Raw genomic sequence first — 14,860 nt, 5'->3', positions numbered from 1 at the left:
ATTTTTAGCTGATTCCAGGCTGTTTAGGTTTGAGAAAGCAGATCAAAGGATCTACTTGAGTTTAAAAGCAGACTCAGAATCTGGGTGCTTTTTAAATCTTCAGACACCTTTTAATCTAACCCTTGCAGATTTGCAGTTTTTGGTTCATGACTCCTCTTCTGCTTTTCAAGTTTAATTATCATTCAACCATGCATGAATATAGCCAAACAAAGCAGCATTCATCCAGGCCGAGGTGCAAAACACAGTACTGACAGTACACAGCACATATGGTTAAGATTTCAGAAATAAAAGCATACAGTCACAGGGAAAAAAATAGCCGAAGTCCGAGTGGCATGAGTGTACATTGTCCTGGTCCAGTTTGTTCTACTGAGCGAACTCCGGAGAGCAGCGTCAGTAGGGTGGGGGGGGGGGGGCAGCCCCGACCCAGTGTGGGTTCCAGCACACCCAACTCTCTCCCACACTGCCTCAGCTCTCCTCCCCTGGGTAGCTGCAACAGGCGACACAGCAGCCTCTGTTTAGTCCTCCCACAAACGAGGCAATGCAGCTCTCTCTCAAAGGCAGTCTCAGCAATGAAGCCAGTGAAGTTTATTAGAGCACAGGAAGATTGGTGCGCGAAATGTACTGAAGATTGAAAAGCATTTACCATTCAGAAGCAGAATAGCAAATGGGGAAGTTCCACATCTGCTTTATTTTCCTCTGCATCTGTCTCTACTGGCTGCTATCAGTTCCCCTTCCTTGGCCTTACATGAATGTCCACATAATAAAGTTTAGTTTTGTTCACTAGATCGGGCATTGAAGGCTGGAATCCTGTCCTGGAGTTGGAGAATTGTTTGTGTGGGGGTGGGAGGGAGGATGGAATGGGGCTTGTTTTGCAGATTTATTGTTTGATGTGCTTCCCTTGTGGGTATGAAGCACTGAGTATAATAGGATATGCTTGCAGTTGTGTGTATGTTTGCAAGATGAAAAAAGATTAGCTTTGTTAGTCACATGTACGTCAAAACATTGAAACATCGAGTAAAATGCGTCATTGGCATCAAATCAGTGTGGATTGTGCTGGGCAGACTGCAAGTGTCTCCACACAGCTGATGCCAACATAGCATACCCACAACTTACTAACTGTAGCCCTATGTCTTTGGCATGTGGGAGGAAACCTAAGCACCTGGAGGAAACCCACACAGTCATGGGGAGAATATACAAACTCCTTGCAGGCACTGGCTGAAATGAGTTGGCAGAATACACACCACAGGCTTATTAGTGTTTTTTTTTCTCTTTTTGACCCTCTGTGTTTCATCAGTTCAAGACACAGGCCAATACTTTGGAGAAAAATGCAGAGGTTTAACATGTATAATGACATTTAGAAAGTGTTACATGACAGAAAAGCAAAAAAACAAACTTGCTAGAAATCTGAAATTGAACACAATGCAGGAAACTCAACAGTTCAAGCAGAATCTAAGGAAAGAAAAGCAGAGTTGATAATTTGGGTACAAAATATTTTAGAACAGTGAAAATAAATGCAGTTGTGAGCAAAACTTGAAGCTTGTGTGATTAGAGGTATGTGTAGCATGATTTTTGCATTGCTTAAAAGAATAAGCAACAACTTGCAATGAATAGTTTTCAGACAGGGAAGTATTTTGTAAATTGGAATTTAGCCAAAATCAACTGCTGCACCCAGTCCATGGGGTACAGACAGCTGTGCTGTTCCTGTTTTTCAATGCCTTAATCTGAGAAGGCACCTCAATGTTGATGTAGATACCAACAAGGTAATTTAATCCTGTGTTTTTTTTCCTCTTCTTCCCTGCCCCCCCCCCACATGCAAGTGTGTGTTTGACTGTACCATAAAGAGATGACATGGATCAGATTGTAAGATAATTGTGTCAATGCTTCCCCCACCAGCACTACCTTCACTCCAGCTGACAAGCTGAAGGTTATTCAGCAGACCTTTGAGGAGATCACACAGGAGGTGCTGACAATGCTGCAGGAAGATTTCCTGTGGTCCATGGATGATCTGTTCCCTGTCTTTTTATATGTGGTGCTTCGGGCAAGGTGAGGGAATGGTTCTTCTGTACTTTCCCCTTTCACTGTGGTTACCTGTAATAGTTCTTTCCAGATGTTGGAATATAGTTTGATACATACCTTGAAGTGATACTCTTTTTAAACCTCCTGTAATTGCTTATGTGAATGAAAGCTGGTTTGATCACCCATGTCAAACACCAATTCCTAACCTAAGCCTGTATTATTGTCTTGCAGGATCAGGAATCTGGGATCAGAAGTTCACCTTATTGAGGATCTGATGGACCCTTCTGTTCAACATGGAGAACAGGGCATTATGTTCACCACACTAAAGGTGAGTGACAGCAACAGTCCAGTCACATTTTTGTGATGTAGTGGGGAAGGAGTGGAAAAGTAGAGACACCTCTCGGTTTTTCTGTCTCACAGCGTTTCTTATTGCACTGCCGTACTTTGTACCATGCTTGTGCTAATAGCTGTATTTGTAATGACCATGTGTACTGATTTATGAGTTTCATGTGTATCTGACAATAAACTCATCTGAATCTGCACATGTTTGTAAGGGAGGTTGCATGGTGAATGGAGACAGCATCAATAGGATGAATGGGGGGGGGTAGCGGTTGCATTTAAGTGGGGTAGGGAATCTAGTCAACAGCAAGATGCTGGTGGGGAGGAGAAAGGGAATTTGTTCATTTGGGTGGTGTGAAAGGAGAGAAGCATGAAAGCAGAATCGGGGGAGGATAGTGGAAGGCAGCTCGCCAGTTTTGTTTGAAGTGTAGGATGATGGAGGAGTAAAGCATACACACCTTTACGGCCTGTAATGATTTACTGGTAAGTCGTGTGTGCAAGACAAGTGCAAATAATTAAGTAGGAAATACAGAAAACCATGACTAACAGTTTTTTTTTTTAATTTCTAGGCCTGTTATTATCAAATTCAGCATGAGAAGCTAACATAGAAGAATAACCCTTCTTGCTGATGGAATGGTCCTTTGCACAATTTGGAGAGCGGGTCTGTGCAGGCCAACATAGACACATTACCTCATACACTCTTGTATTAGCTCACATAAGCCTGCACATTTAGCATTCTCTCCCCCCCCATCCCCATTTCATACCTGATTCCCATCCACTCTCAGCCAAATCATACCTGTACACCGTTGCTCCTCTCCATATCTAAACAGCCAGCAACTACCCGTCTCACAAATGAAAATCCAGTGATGACATGCTCTGCAGTGTTTTAATTCTGGATATTTGAATGTACATCTTGTTTTACTTGGAATTGGTATTTAATTGAATAATAAAGGGTAAATGGTTACTCTAGGATAAAAGGTTCTGAATGTAGTGGTGTATAGAAGGAAATGCATTAGATTGAAGTATTGTAAATATACATTATGCTGGACTGTTTTGGAAATAGTACATTAATTAAGCATTTGTCAGAAACTTTCTGCACTAGTACATTGTGCTTCAAGGATGGAAAGTACTGTCACTACCTGGCCACTTGGACCAATAATATTTCATGAGCACCTAACTCCTTGTCTGTTTGGGATAATACGGGTGTGTGTGTGTGTGTGTGTGTGTGTGTGTGTGTGTGTCTCTGACCCAAATGGAGATAAAAATCATGATATTACTAAGTTAATCTATACAAAATCCATCAAACAGAATACATCTGGAGAGCTGTGCAGTTTTGAGCTTCACATCATAGAAAACGTGTTACAGAGACGGCGTGGTTCGTGCTCTGTAGGAATTGGGATTGTTTTCATTAGAATGGAGGACTGTTGATGGAATGAAACCAAGTAGACAGATACAGGCCATCTCCAATGAGTGGGGGCTTTAGAATGTGCACCAAAAACATAGAGTTTGAGTTGCTTTTTTTTTTTAAGGTGAGTTTTTAAAGTAGGAAATTTCGTAACTTAAGACGTGGGTACCTTTTAGTGAATCAGTCACATTGAGGTATTTTCAAGAAGCCAGAATTGAACGTTGACAGATTTCAGGCCTACAAGATTTGGTAACAGAATAGGAGGTGTGAAACTATAAGTGGGGTTTGAGCAAATTTTAAAATCCAAGTGTTGCTCAACTGAGAGTAGTGTAGGTCAGTTAGCATAGAAGTGATGGGTGAATTTTTGCAGTGCTTTCGATTGATGTTTCTTTTAAGGAATAGAATGAACAATGCCAAAGATGAGTATGTTGGGATTCAGTCTAGAGACAACAAAGATAGGTTATAGCAGCTGATGAGCTTAGGTGGAGCAGAATGGAATAGTGATGGGGAGGTAGAAGTTTGTAGCCTAAAGAAGGATCTACATCTAAAGTCAAAAGTTCATGTTAGGTTCCAGTTTGCAGCTTGATTCATCTGATACAGCTTATTTCCAGAGGGATGGAGCCAGTGGCAAGGAAGGAATTGTGTCTAAGATGAATGACTTTGATCTTCTGAGTGGTTCATTGGAAGACATTGCCTATCATTTGATAAGACCATAAGACATGAGCAGAATTGGGCCATTCAGTCTGCCTTGATTTATTCCTCTCAATCCCATTTTTCTGCCGCCTTTGTAACATTTGATACCCTGACTAATCAAGAACCTCTGCTTTAAATATACTCAATTACTTGACCTCCACAGCCATCTGTGGCAGTAAGTTCCACAGATTCACCACCACTTGGCTAAATAAATTTCTCCTCATCATTCTTCTAGATGGACATTCCTCTTGTGCCCTCTGGTCCTAGACTCCCCCAGTACAGGAAACCTGCTCTCCTTATCCACTCTATCTAGATCTTTCAATATTCAATAGGTTTCATTGAGATCCTGTCCCGCCTCATTTTTCTAAACTCCATTGAGTACAGACCCAGAGCCCTCAATTGGCCCTCAAAGATGACCCTTTCATTCCCAGAATTATTGTTATGAATCTCCTCTGGACCCTCTCCAATGCCAGCACATCTTTTGGATAAGGGGCCCAAAACTGGCCTCAATATTCCAGTTATGGTCTCACCAATGTCTTTTAAAGCATTAGCATTACATTCTTGCTCTTGTATTTTAGTCCTCTTGAAAGGAATGAAGGCATTTGCTTTCCTTGCCACTGACTCAGCCTGCAAGTTAACCTTTAGGGAATCCAATGCAAGAACTCCCAAGTCCCTTTGCACCTCTGATTTTTGAATATGCTCCCCATTCAGAAAATAGTCCACACCTTTATTCCTTCTACCAAAGTGTATGATCATACACTTTCCTACACTTTGTTCCATCTGCCACTACTTTGCCCATTCTCCCAAACTATCTAAATCCTTCAGCAGACTCCCTACTTCCTCACCTACCTGTCCCTCCATCTAACTTTGTATCATTCACAAACTTGACCACAAAGCCATCAAGTCTATCATCTAAATTACTGAAATACAAAGTGGAAAAAAAAAACTGGTTCCAATAGCAACCTCTGCAGAACTAGTCACTAGCAGCCAACCAGAAAAGGCTCCCTTTATTCCCACTCTTTGCCTCTACAAGTCAGTTAATCTTCTATCCATGCTAGTATCTTTCCTATAATACCATGGGCTCTTCTGTTAAGCAGCCTCGTGTCCAGTACCTTGTCAACAGTCTTCTGAAAATCCCAGGAAACAACATCAATTGACTCTCCTTTGTATATTCCACCTGTCATTTCCTCAAAGATTTCCAACAGATTTGTCAGGCATGATTTCCCCTTAAACCACTGGCCTGTTTTATCATTTGCCTCCAAATACCCTGAAACCTCATTGTTACTAATGGACTCCAGCATCTTCCCAGCCACTGGAGTCGGTCTAACTGGCCTATAATTTCCTTTCTTCTGCTCTTCCCTTCTTGAAGAGTGGTGTGACATTTGCGATTTTCTAGTCTTCCAAAACCATTCCAGAATCCATTGATTCTTAATCATTACTAATGCCTTCACAGCTACCTCTTTCAGAACCCTGAGGTGTAATTCATCTGGTCCAAGCGACTTGTCTACCTTCAGACCATTCAGCTTTCCAAGCACCTTTTCTTTAGTAATAGCACCTTCTCTCGCTTCTGCCCCTGACACTCTTGAATTTCTGGCATGCTGCTGGGTTCTTCCACAGTGAAGACTGATGCAAAACACTTATTCTGCTTGTCTGCTATTTCTTTGTCCCACATTACTACCCTCCAGCATCATTTTCCAGCAGTCCAATATCCACTCTCATCTCTTTGTTTTACTCTTTATATATCTGGAAGTGGGGGTAGAACTTTGGTATCCTTTTATATTTTTGGCTAGCTTGCCTTCATACTTCATCTTTTCTTTCCTTACTGTCTTTTTTAGTTGTCTTCCATTGTTTTTTTTATATAAAGCTTCCCAATCCTCTAACCTCCCACTAATTTTTGCTCTATTATATGCCTTCTCTTCTGCTTTTCTGCTGTCTTTCACTTCCCTTGTCAGCTACAGTTGCCTCATTCTCCTTTTTAAAATACTACTTCATCTTTGGGGTGTTTCTATCTTGTGCCTTCTGAATTGATCCCAGAAATCCCAACTATTGCTGTTCTGCTATCATCCCTGCTAGTGTCTCCTTCCAGTTAATTTTGGCCAGTTCCCCTCTCATGCCTCTAATTACATTTACTCCACTGTAATACTGATACATCTGACTTGGATTTCACCCTGCAGAGGGAGATGATGATCATGCTATGATCACTGCCTCTTAAGGGTCCCTTTACCTTGAGCTCCTTCATCAAATCTGGTTCATTACACAACACCCAATCCAACTTTTCTTTTAGTGATCGAGAAAGCCAACTCATGGGCTTTCTGCAAACTCCCTCTCTTGGGATCCTGCACCAACCTGATTTTCCCAGTCTACTACCTGCATTTTGAAATCCCCCATGACTATCATAACATTGCCCTTTTTACATGCCTTTACCAAAGTATCTCCCATTGTAATTTGTATCCCATATACTGGCTTCTGTTCAGAAGCCTGTGTATAAACTCCTATCATAAGGGTCTTTTACCATTGCATTTTCTGAACTCTGCCCACAAAGATTCTATTCTTCTGATCCTATGTCACCCCTCCCTTCAGATTTGATTTCATTTTTTTTTTTTACCAACAGAGCCACCCACCTCCTCTACCTACCTCCCTGTCCTTTTGATACAATGTGTATCCTTGGATGTTAAGCTCCCTAATATCTTTTTCAACCATGACACATTGATGCCCACAACATCATACCTGCCAATCTCTAACTGCATTACAAGATCATCTACACAAACACAAGGAAATCTGCAGATGCTGGCATTTCAAGCAATACACTTAAAAATTGCTGGTGAACGCAGCAGGCCAGGCAGCATCTATAGGAAGAGATACAGTCAATGAAGGGTCTCGGCCCGAAATGTCGACTGTACCTCTTCCTATAGATGCTGCCTGGCCTGCTGCGTTCACCAGCAATTTTTATGTGTGTTACGAGATCATCTACCTTATTTTGTAAACTGTTTGCAGTAAACATGTAGAACGCCTTCATTCCTGTATTCATCACCCTTTTCGATTTTGCTCTAATGGTATAATTCAACTCCTGCCACTAACTGCAACTTTGCTTTGTCTTTCCTCAGTCTCACTATACAGTGCGTCTACTTGTATACCAACTGCTCTATCCTCAGCCCTATCAGTCTGGTTCCTGTTGCCCTGCCAAATGGGTTTAAACCAGGGGTTCCAAACCTAGGATCCACAGACCTCTTGTATATGGTAGGGGTCCATGGCATAAAAAGGTTAGGAACCCCTGGGTTAAATCCTCTGCTTCTGCCTGATACTGATCTCAAATCAAATTCAAGTTTAATTATCATTCAACCACACATGAATACAGCAGAATGAAACAGTGTTTCTTGGGGTCAAGGTGCAAAACATACAAAGCATATTCAAAATAGAAGCAAAAAAGTAGTCATACAAAAAAAAATAATGTATAGCCCAAGTGCTGCAAATTTATGGTGCAATTCCCAGCAGTGCACAAACATTCATGTGCAATCCAACTTGTCATTCTACCAATTGAACACTGGAGGGCAGCACTGACAGGAGAGAGAGTCCCACTAGTGTTGTGATAACTTGAGAATGGAGGGGCCAAAAAAAGCAGCTTGCAATTAACATCATTTTAAGATGCTGAGGAACTGCCTCTAGGTGAGAAATAGGGACTCACCTGGTCCCTGAACTCCTCCATCCTGATCAAAAAGGCACAACAACGCCTCTATTTCCTGCAGAGCATAAAGAAAGCTCACCTCTGTCCCAGGATACTGACTGACTTTTACCACTGTACCATTGAGAGCATACTCACCAACTGCATCTCAGTGTGGTATGGCAATTGTCCTGTATCGGACCGCAAAGCACTCCAGCATATGGTGAAAATTGCCCAGCGGATTATCGGCACCCAATTGCCCACCATTGAGAACATCTACCATAAATGCTGCCTGGGTAGGGTGAAAAGCATTATTAAGGATGCATCTCACCCTAACCATGGACTTTTTACTCTCCTCCCATCCGGTAGGCGCTACAGGAGCCTCCGCTCCCGCACCAGCAGGCACAGGAAGAGCTTCTTCCCTGAGGCTGTGACCCTGCTGAACCTCACATCCCAGCACTAAGCTGTATTGCACCCATATTGTACTTTTATATTTGTGTGCTGTAGCACTTACTTTTTATTCGCAATTAAGTTGCTAGCTCGTCTGGGTTCAGTCCTGACCTTGGGTGCTGTCTGTGACTGCATGGGTTTCCTCATGATTTTCTGCTATCAGTGTGCAGTTTGGTAGATTAATTGGCCATGGTGGTGTGTCGGTAATTGGCCTGTAGAGTCAGAGAGTGGTAGAATCTGGGATGAGTTAATCAAACTGTGAGAAATAGAATTGGATTAGAAGAGGATGAACATAAAGTGATGCTTGATAGTTGCTGTAGTCTCAGTAAGGTATGCTGTTTGATTCTGGTACCCCCATGTTGAAGAGGAAAATAATTACTGGCTCCCTGAGTCTTGCGAGGGTGAGAGTACTGTTGGTTTCCTCAATCCTGGAAGGGGTGATACGTTCAAGTGATGCCATCTTTCTCTGCCCCTGAAATAGATATCTGCAAGAAAACTCTCCCCTACAGTGAAAGGCCTCCTGTTCTATTTTCTGATTTTCATATCCTCAGCACTATCCACAGGCCTGTTGTTTCCTTGCATGATTCCCCCCCCCATCTCTCCCCCTTTTTAAATGTCTGATTTGGAGTGATTAAAGCGCATTGAATTCTCAACTTCGTGTAGAAATGGAAAAAGGAGTTTGATTCTTAGTAATCATTCTTTGCAATTAATTCTTCCTGAATGGATTACTCATGTCTTCCCAAACTACTTCCAGATACTTTGCGGTTCATAATGCTGTAACTCTTTATTTCTCTGTGCTTCCATTGTCCAACTTAGGAAGGGTAAATTCTGCAAGTCCATTGAAGAAACTGGATCACGGGAGCAAAGTATCACTTTTTTTGTGCTCAGTCAGTTGCACTTTGCTCTAAGGCAGGATTGTGGCCTCAACCCACTAGAAGTCTAAGCACACAATGTCTCATATTGGCACTTTCACTTAGTCTGGGAAGTTTTGGGTTAGACCATAAAACATAGGAGCAAAATTGGGCCATTTGACCTATCTATCTGCTCCTCCATTCAATCATAGTTGATCCTTTTCTGCCCCCCCACCCCCTTCCTCAGCCCCACTCCCCGGCCTTCTCCCCGTAACTTTTGAGGCCGTGTCCAATCAAGAACCTATTTTGTAGATTGTAGGTGAAGATGATATGGTAAACTCCTTTTTGGTGGGACAATTTTGGTGGCATTGCACCAAAAACCACCAGAAGCATTTTCTCCAATATTCTTGTTAATGTTCATCCCCCAGTCAACATAAAATCTGATTTACCTGGTTTGTTCTCATGGACTGGTCTGTCTGAACTTCTATTCAGATTGTCTGCTGGGTTCCTGACCTCAGACCTGAGACCATACTTCACACTAATGAACTGATGATTAATGCTTTCAGGTGTAGTGAAGGCATCTGCAGAATTCAAACTTTTCTCTCTGGTTTTGGACCAGAGGTGTGAGAAATTTATTTTGTTGAATTGTTCTTCTTTTACCAAGTGGACAGAAGGAAAAAAAGGAAGAGTTTACTACCTTTTGGAGCCCACTGTTTCTGAAGAGTCAATTTTAGCATTTCATTATGTAATTGATGCTACCATTCAGATAAATGAGGATTTCTAAGACATATTTAATTTGAAAAGAATAAACTTAGGAGCTAAACAAATAATCTCAAACTGTTTTCTTTATTTTGCTTATCTGCCAAAATGCTGCTGCGCGCAATTGACCATTATTTTTCTGGTTAGCAAAACTTGCCTACAACATTACACTACAGTAACAGCAATCTTAACCCAAGGCTGGGCATTTTTAACAGATGAAGGAATTTAATTTAGTCTCCCTGCTTTTTCATCCTTATCACCTCCATTGCTATTTGTTTAGTTCCCTTCTAAACCATGAGCAGATACAGCTCTTGCAGAGAAAGTAGATTATGAATATTAAACACTGTACAAAATTCCTCTTACCACACCCTCTAGGATGAAGTTCTCCCTGCCATCTGTTTCTCAGATGGGGTGGCAATCTGTCCTGTTTGCAGTGCCAAAGAGTGCTTAACCATCACTGGATCTTCAGCACGTTCCCAATTATGACCCTCTCTTGTCTACCCCCTCATAGCATCATTTACCCCACCCCACCCTCAAGTCTCTACCACTTTGCTGTTTTCTCCTGGGGAGTTGCAGTTCACTGAGCCGAGTTACCTTTCAACTTTTAACATATTTGAAACGACTAAGCTTCCTTGAATGTATATTTAACATAATATTGACTGACATCCTGTTTGAGTATCCTGGTGTTGACAAGTTCTATAAATGCTGGTGTCTTTTAATCTCGACTGAAAACCATTTGAATGCCCTCGCCCTTGGTCCTTCTAACTCTGCAGGGTGCTTGTCCTAGAAATCATCGCTTGGTTCCTTGTCATTGAAACCTTTCCATCCCAGCTAGATCCACGGGCTTCTCCTTCTAGGATGGCTGAGATCTCCCACAGCAGCAGATCAAGCATCTTATCGAGCTGGCTGCTCCAATTTTCACAGGGCCTTCCCTTGGGCAGTCTGCCTGATGTCTCCTCTCCATAACACTCTGCCTACTTGAATGCCTGTGTTGATTGCTGTAGGGAGAATTGACACACAGGCATGGGTGGGTAGAATGTGCTTTATTCTCTTACCATGAGTTTACAAAGAATTTTAATTACTTTTTAAAATTTTTGCTGTTTTGTGTATTGTTGGCATTGAGCATGAAGTATTGCAGGAAACTGGCTAACCTCTGAATTATAACATTAATCTATCATAGTATTCTCCATTGATTCCCCTCTCCCTCCCCAATAGTGAAAAGTAGCCTCACTTCCACCCAACTGCCAGAAAATGACAATTACTCTAAGATGACACAATTGGATCCTGACATGACTCCATTGTTTACAAAGACTTTTGGTAATGAGAGGATGACCCGATGCACCAAGTAACCAAAAATAAATGATGGAAATGAAAAGCAGAGCATTACAAAGCCTGTTGGACAGGAACCCTGCAGAGAGTCTTAAGTGCTTTATCTCTGTAAAATATGCCTCAGTGGTTTACAGTATCCTGTTTATTAATAAAGATTAATATTTTGTATTGTGAAAATTGTTTAAAAAGATTTAATTCTGAAGTATGTACAGAGCTGTTTAGAACTGATGCTGTCTATTGGAGTGCTTCACAGTACATTGAACTATTGTAACCTACTTGGTGGCAATAAAGTGGAAATATGGTTTTCTTCATACCACTATATTGTTTTGTACTTGCATAAAGGAGAAACAATGGTTGGTTAAGTTAAAAAAAAAACAGCATCTTGTCTGCTGAAGCTTCAGTTCCTCAAGCATCTGAGTGAAAATGACAAGTAGCAGGCAAACCTCCTTAGGTGAAAGAGACAAGATGTGTGTGCACTGTTGTCATCTTCATGCACTACCAGATTAAAATCTTGAGTTGGATTGGGATGTTGAACAGACTGTATTCAAAGTTAGTCTGTTCCTTTATTCACCCTTGCACAGGTGTGTTTAACCTTGCTCCATTACTTCCAGTTCTCACTAGCATACGCTCTTTCCCCTTACAAATCATCGCTGAGTTCCCCTCAATCTGTATATCCTCAACCTGGGATTCCCACTTTGACCATCCCAAACACATTGGAATATAAACCACTTCCCCTTTCCAACTAGTCACCAAGTCCCACACATAAAAGTTGCTGGTGAATGCAGCAGGCCAGGCAGCATCGACGTTTCTCGGCCTGCTGCGTTCACCAGCAACTTTGATGTGTGTTGCTTGAATTTCCAGCATCTGCAGAATTCCTGTTGTTTTTAGTCACCAAGTCCAACCACTTTCCCTGAAATGTGAGTCTTCTGTTACTCTCTGATTTTTTTTTGCCAATTTTTATTTAGGATAAAGGATACTGTGCATAGATGAGAAAACACAATTAAGGATACAGTCAGATTAGTCATGTTAGAGCAGGCTTGAGGGGCCAGGAGACCAACTCCTATTTTGTATGCTCATTTCCTGACTGAATTGATCATGGTGACTTCCCTGTTATGTAGAAGTTCTGTAATCTGGTGCTAGGACTACAGGGACAGAAAATTAAGATTAGTGCCATCTGTCTTTCAAGTACCTAGGGTGGTGGGTATCTTGGATTGATCTGAAAGCAGATGATGCAGACTTGAGCTAAATGGAAATTAACTAGACACAGACAAAGAGTTAGAATGCAATTCAACCTAATAATATTTGAAATAACTCTTACGATAAAGTTCATGCAGGGGTGCAGTGCTGCCGGAGCTCACTGGAGCAGTGCTCCGGCACCTGTGTAAAAAAAAGTCAAAATAAACAAGCGGGGAATTTAACAGCGACTGCATATTAAATAAAGGGAATTTTATGGAAGCGGGGGTTGGGGAGAAGGGTTGGTGGCTGGTGGGAAAAATACCACTAATAACATTAGAATATTTGATCGTTTTTGGAGAAATCCTGGAGCTGTGACTGTTTTGTGAAATTCCTCCTCACTTGACCCGTCGTCCCAGCATACCCTGCTGTAACCTCCTGCCGTTTCACAGATCCTCAGTCTCTCTCCCTGTTTGAGCATTGTTCACCAAGAAAATAAAAATTTTAGATCCTTTGAAAAGTGGAATGTCGCTTGCCGAAGTGGGCCGTAAGGTCGGTAAGAATGAATCGAGCATTCACACAATAAAGCAGAAAGAAGCTGAAATTCGTGGAAGTGTTAGTGCTACCCCTACAGCGGCAAAAATGGTCTCTCTGGTTTGTGATAAAGTGCTCGCAAAGACTGAGAAAGCATTAAGTGTGTGGCTAGAGGACATGTCACAGAAGCATATTAAAAAAATGGTATCGACATTGGAATTGGACTGCATTCCCGCACTAGTGCTACAGAGATAATTAATCACATAACACTTAATATGAAAAAGAAAATTTGCCAGCATATCAAACAGATAAATGGCAAATTTTCTGTTCTAATTGATGAATCAACAAGCCTGAGCATTAAGACTGCCCTAACAGTTTATTTGAAATGTGTAAGTGATAAGGAAGGTGATCCCCATTTTATGTTTTTAGATCTAATTAACTGCCTGATCAGAAAGCTGCAACTATTGCTAATCATCTATTGAACTGTCTCAATAACCATGGGTTTGATGACACTTACTTGAAACAGAACCTTGTAGCATTTGTTAGTGATAGGGCGAGCGTAATGCTTGGTGTCAAATCTGTTGTTGCTACAATTCTTAAGGAACATTACCCTGATGTGATAATTTAGCACTGTCTTAGTCACAGATTAGGATATGCAGTAGGTGATTCGGTGAGAGAAGTTCATGGAATAAATCATTTTCAATCATCTGTGGACAAATTATACTCTGTTTACAGTAGATCACCTCTAAATCAAAAGGAACTGTCTGAATGTGCCTCTCAACTAGAACAACAAATTTGCAAAATAGGCCGTGTTCTGGGCACCAGGTGGGTAGCTAACTCGTTTTGAACAGTTTCAGCAGTATGGCAAAATTATGAGGTGCTGTGTTTTCATTTTGAAAAAGTAATGAAGGATTAAGCAAGATCTGGGAGTGACAGAAAAACCTATAAAGCTCTGTTGAAAAAAACTCTCTTCAGAACAGCTTCTATTGGACTTAGCTCTAATGTATGACATATTGCATGAACTTAGTTTACTGTCAGAGTATTTACAGAAACACACTACTATGATTACTTATACAGATAAACTGATCCAACAGAGCTTCAGATCACTGCATGGACTGAAAGAGCAACCGGGTACAAAAACTCTAGAAGCTCAAGAGGCAGTTGAAAGGGGAAGTTCAGAGAAATACCTTAACAAGCAACAACAAAATTGTCTCCATTAATTATCTACAGTTTCTTACTAGTCTTATAAACAAATTGCCTCACCGTATGTTCATGGCAACATCCTTGAAAGGTTCTCAAACTTCTAAACCTCAGTATGTATAAATCCATGCTAAATGAAATGTGTGTCCTTGATAAAGATAACTGGCCTGCTGAAATACCGCCTAATTATGGAGAAGCTGCAATATCATCTCTCTGTAAGAGGTTTAAGCTTTCTTCTTCCTCTGTAATAAATGCCTTCAGAGATTATGTGGAGGATCGTGGATGCTGCATCCCCCAAGATTTACGCCCATTACTGAGCTGTTCACAAGTTATTCCTATTAGTACTGCTGAGTGTGAGAGAGGATTCAGTCACATGAACCTGATAATAACAACAACACACTCAAGAGTTCTCATAAATCATGTATCAGCACTTATGTTTGTTAAACTACACGG

General features: G+C 41.3%; 1 protein-coding gene across 6 annotated transcripts in view; it reads left to right on the top strand.

The window, feature by feature from the left end:
• Window positions 1-7,266, top strand: part of als2b (alsin Rho guanine nucleotide exchange factor ALS2 b) — a 136,222-nt gene extending 128,956 nt beyond the window's left edge. For all 6 annotated transcript variants that reach the window (XM_072261442.1, XM_072261445.1, XM_072261443.1 and 3 more), the window contains 3 exons: window positions 1,894-2,043; window positions 2,248-2,344; window positions 2,925-7,266. In XM_072261442.1, coding sequence (XP_072117543.1) covers window positions 1,894-2,043; window positions 2,248-2,344; window positions 2,925-2,963 — 286 coding nt within the window. In that variant the 3' untranslated portion in view covers window positions 2,964-7,266. The remainder of the gene's footprint in view (window positions 1-1,893; window positions 2,044-2,247; window positions 2,345-2,924) is intronic.
• The last annotated feature ends 7,594 nt before the right edge of the window (window positions 7,267-14,860 follow it).

Source organism: Mobula birostris, chromosome 6 (genome assembly GCF_030028105.1).
Source record: "Mobula birostris isolate sMobBir1 chromosome 6, sMobBir1.hap1, whole genome shotgun sequence".
NCBI lineage: Eukaryota > Metazoa > Chordata > Chondrichthyes > Myliobatiformes > Myliobatidae > Mobula > Mobula birostris.
The sequence above is the reverse complement of the archived record's forward strand: the minus strand, read 5'-3'. Positions and strand labels throughout refer to the sequence as shown.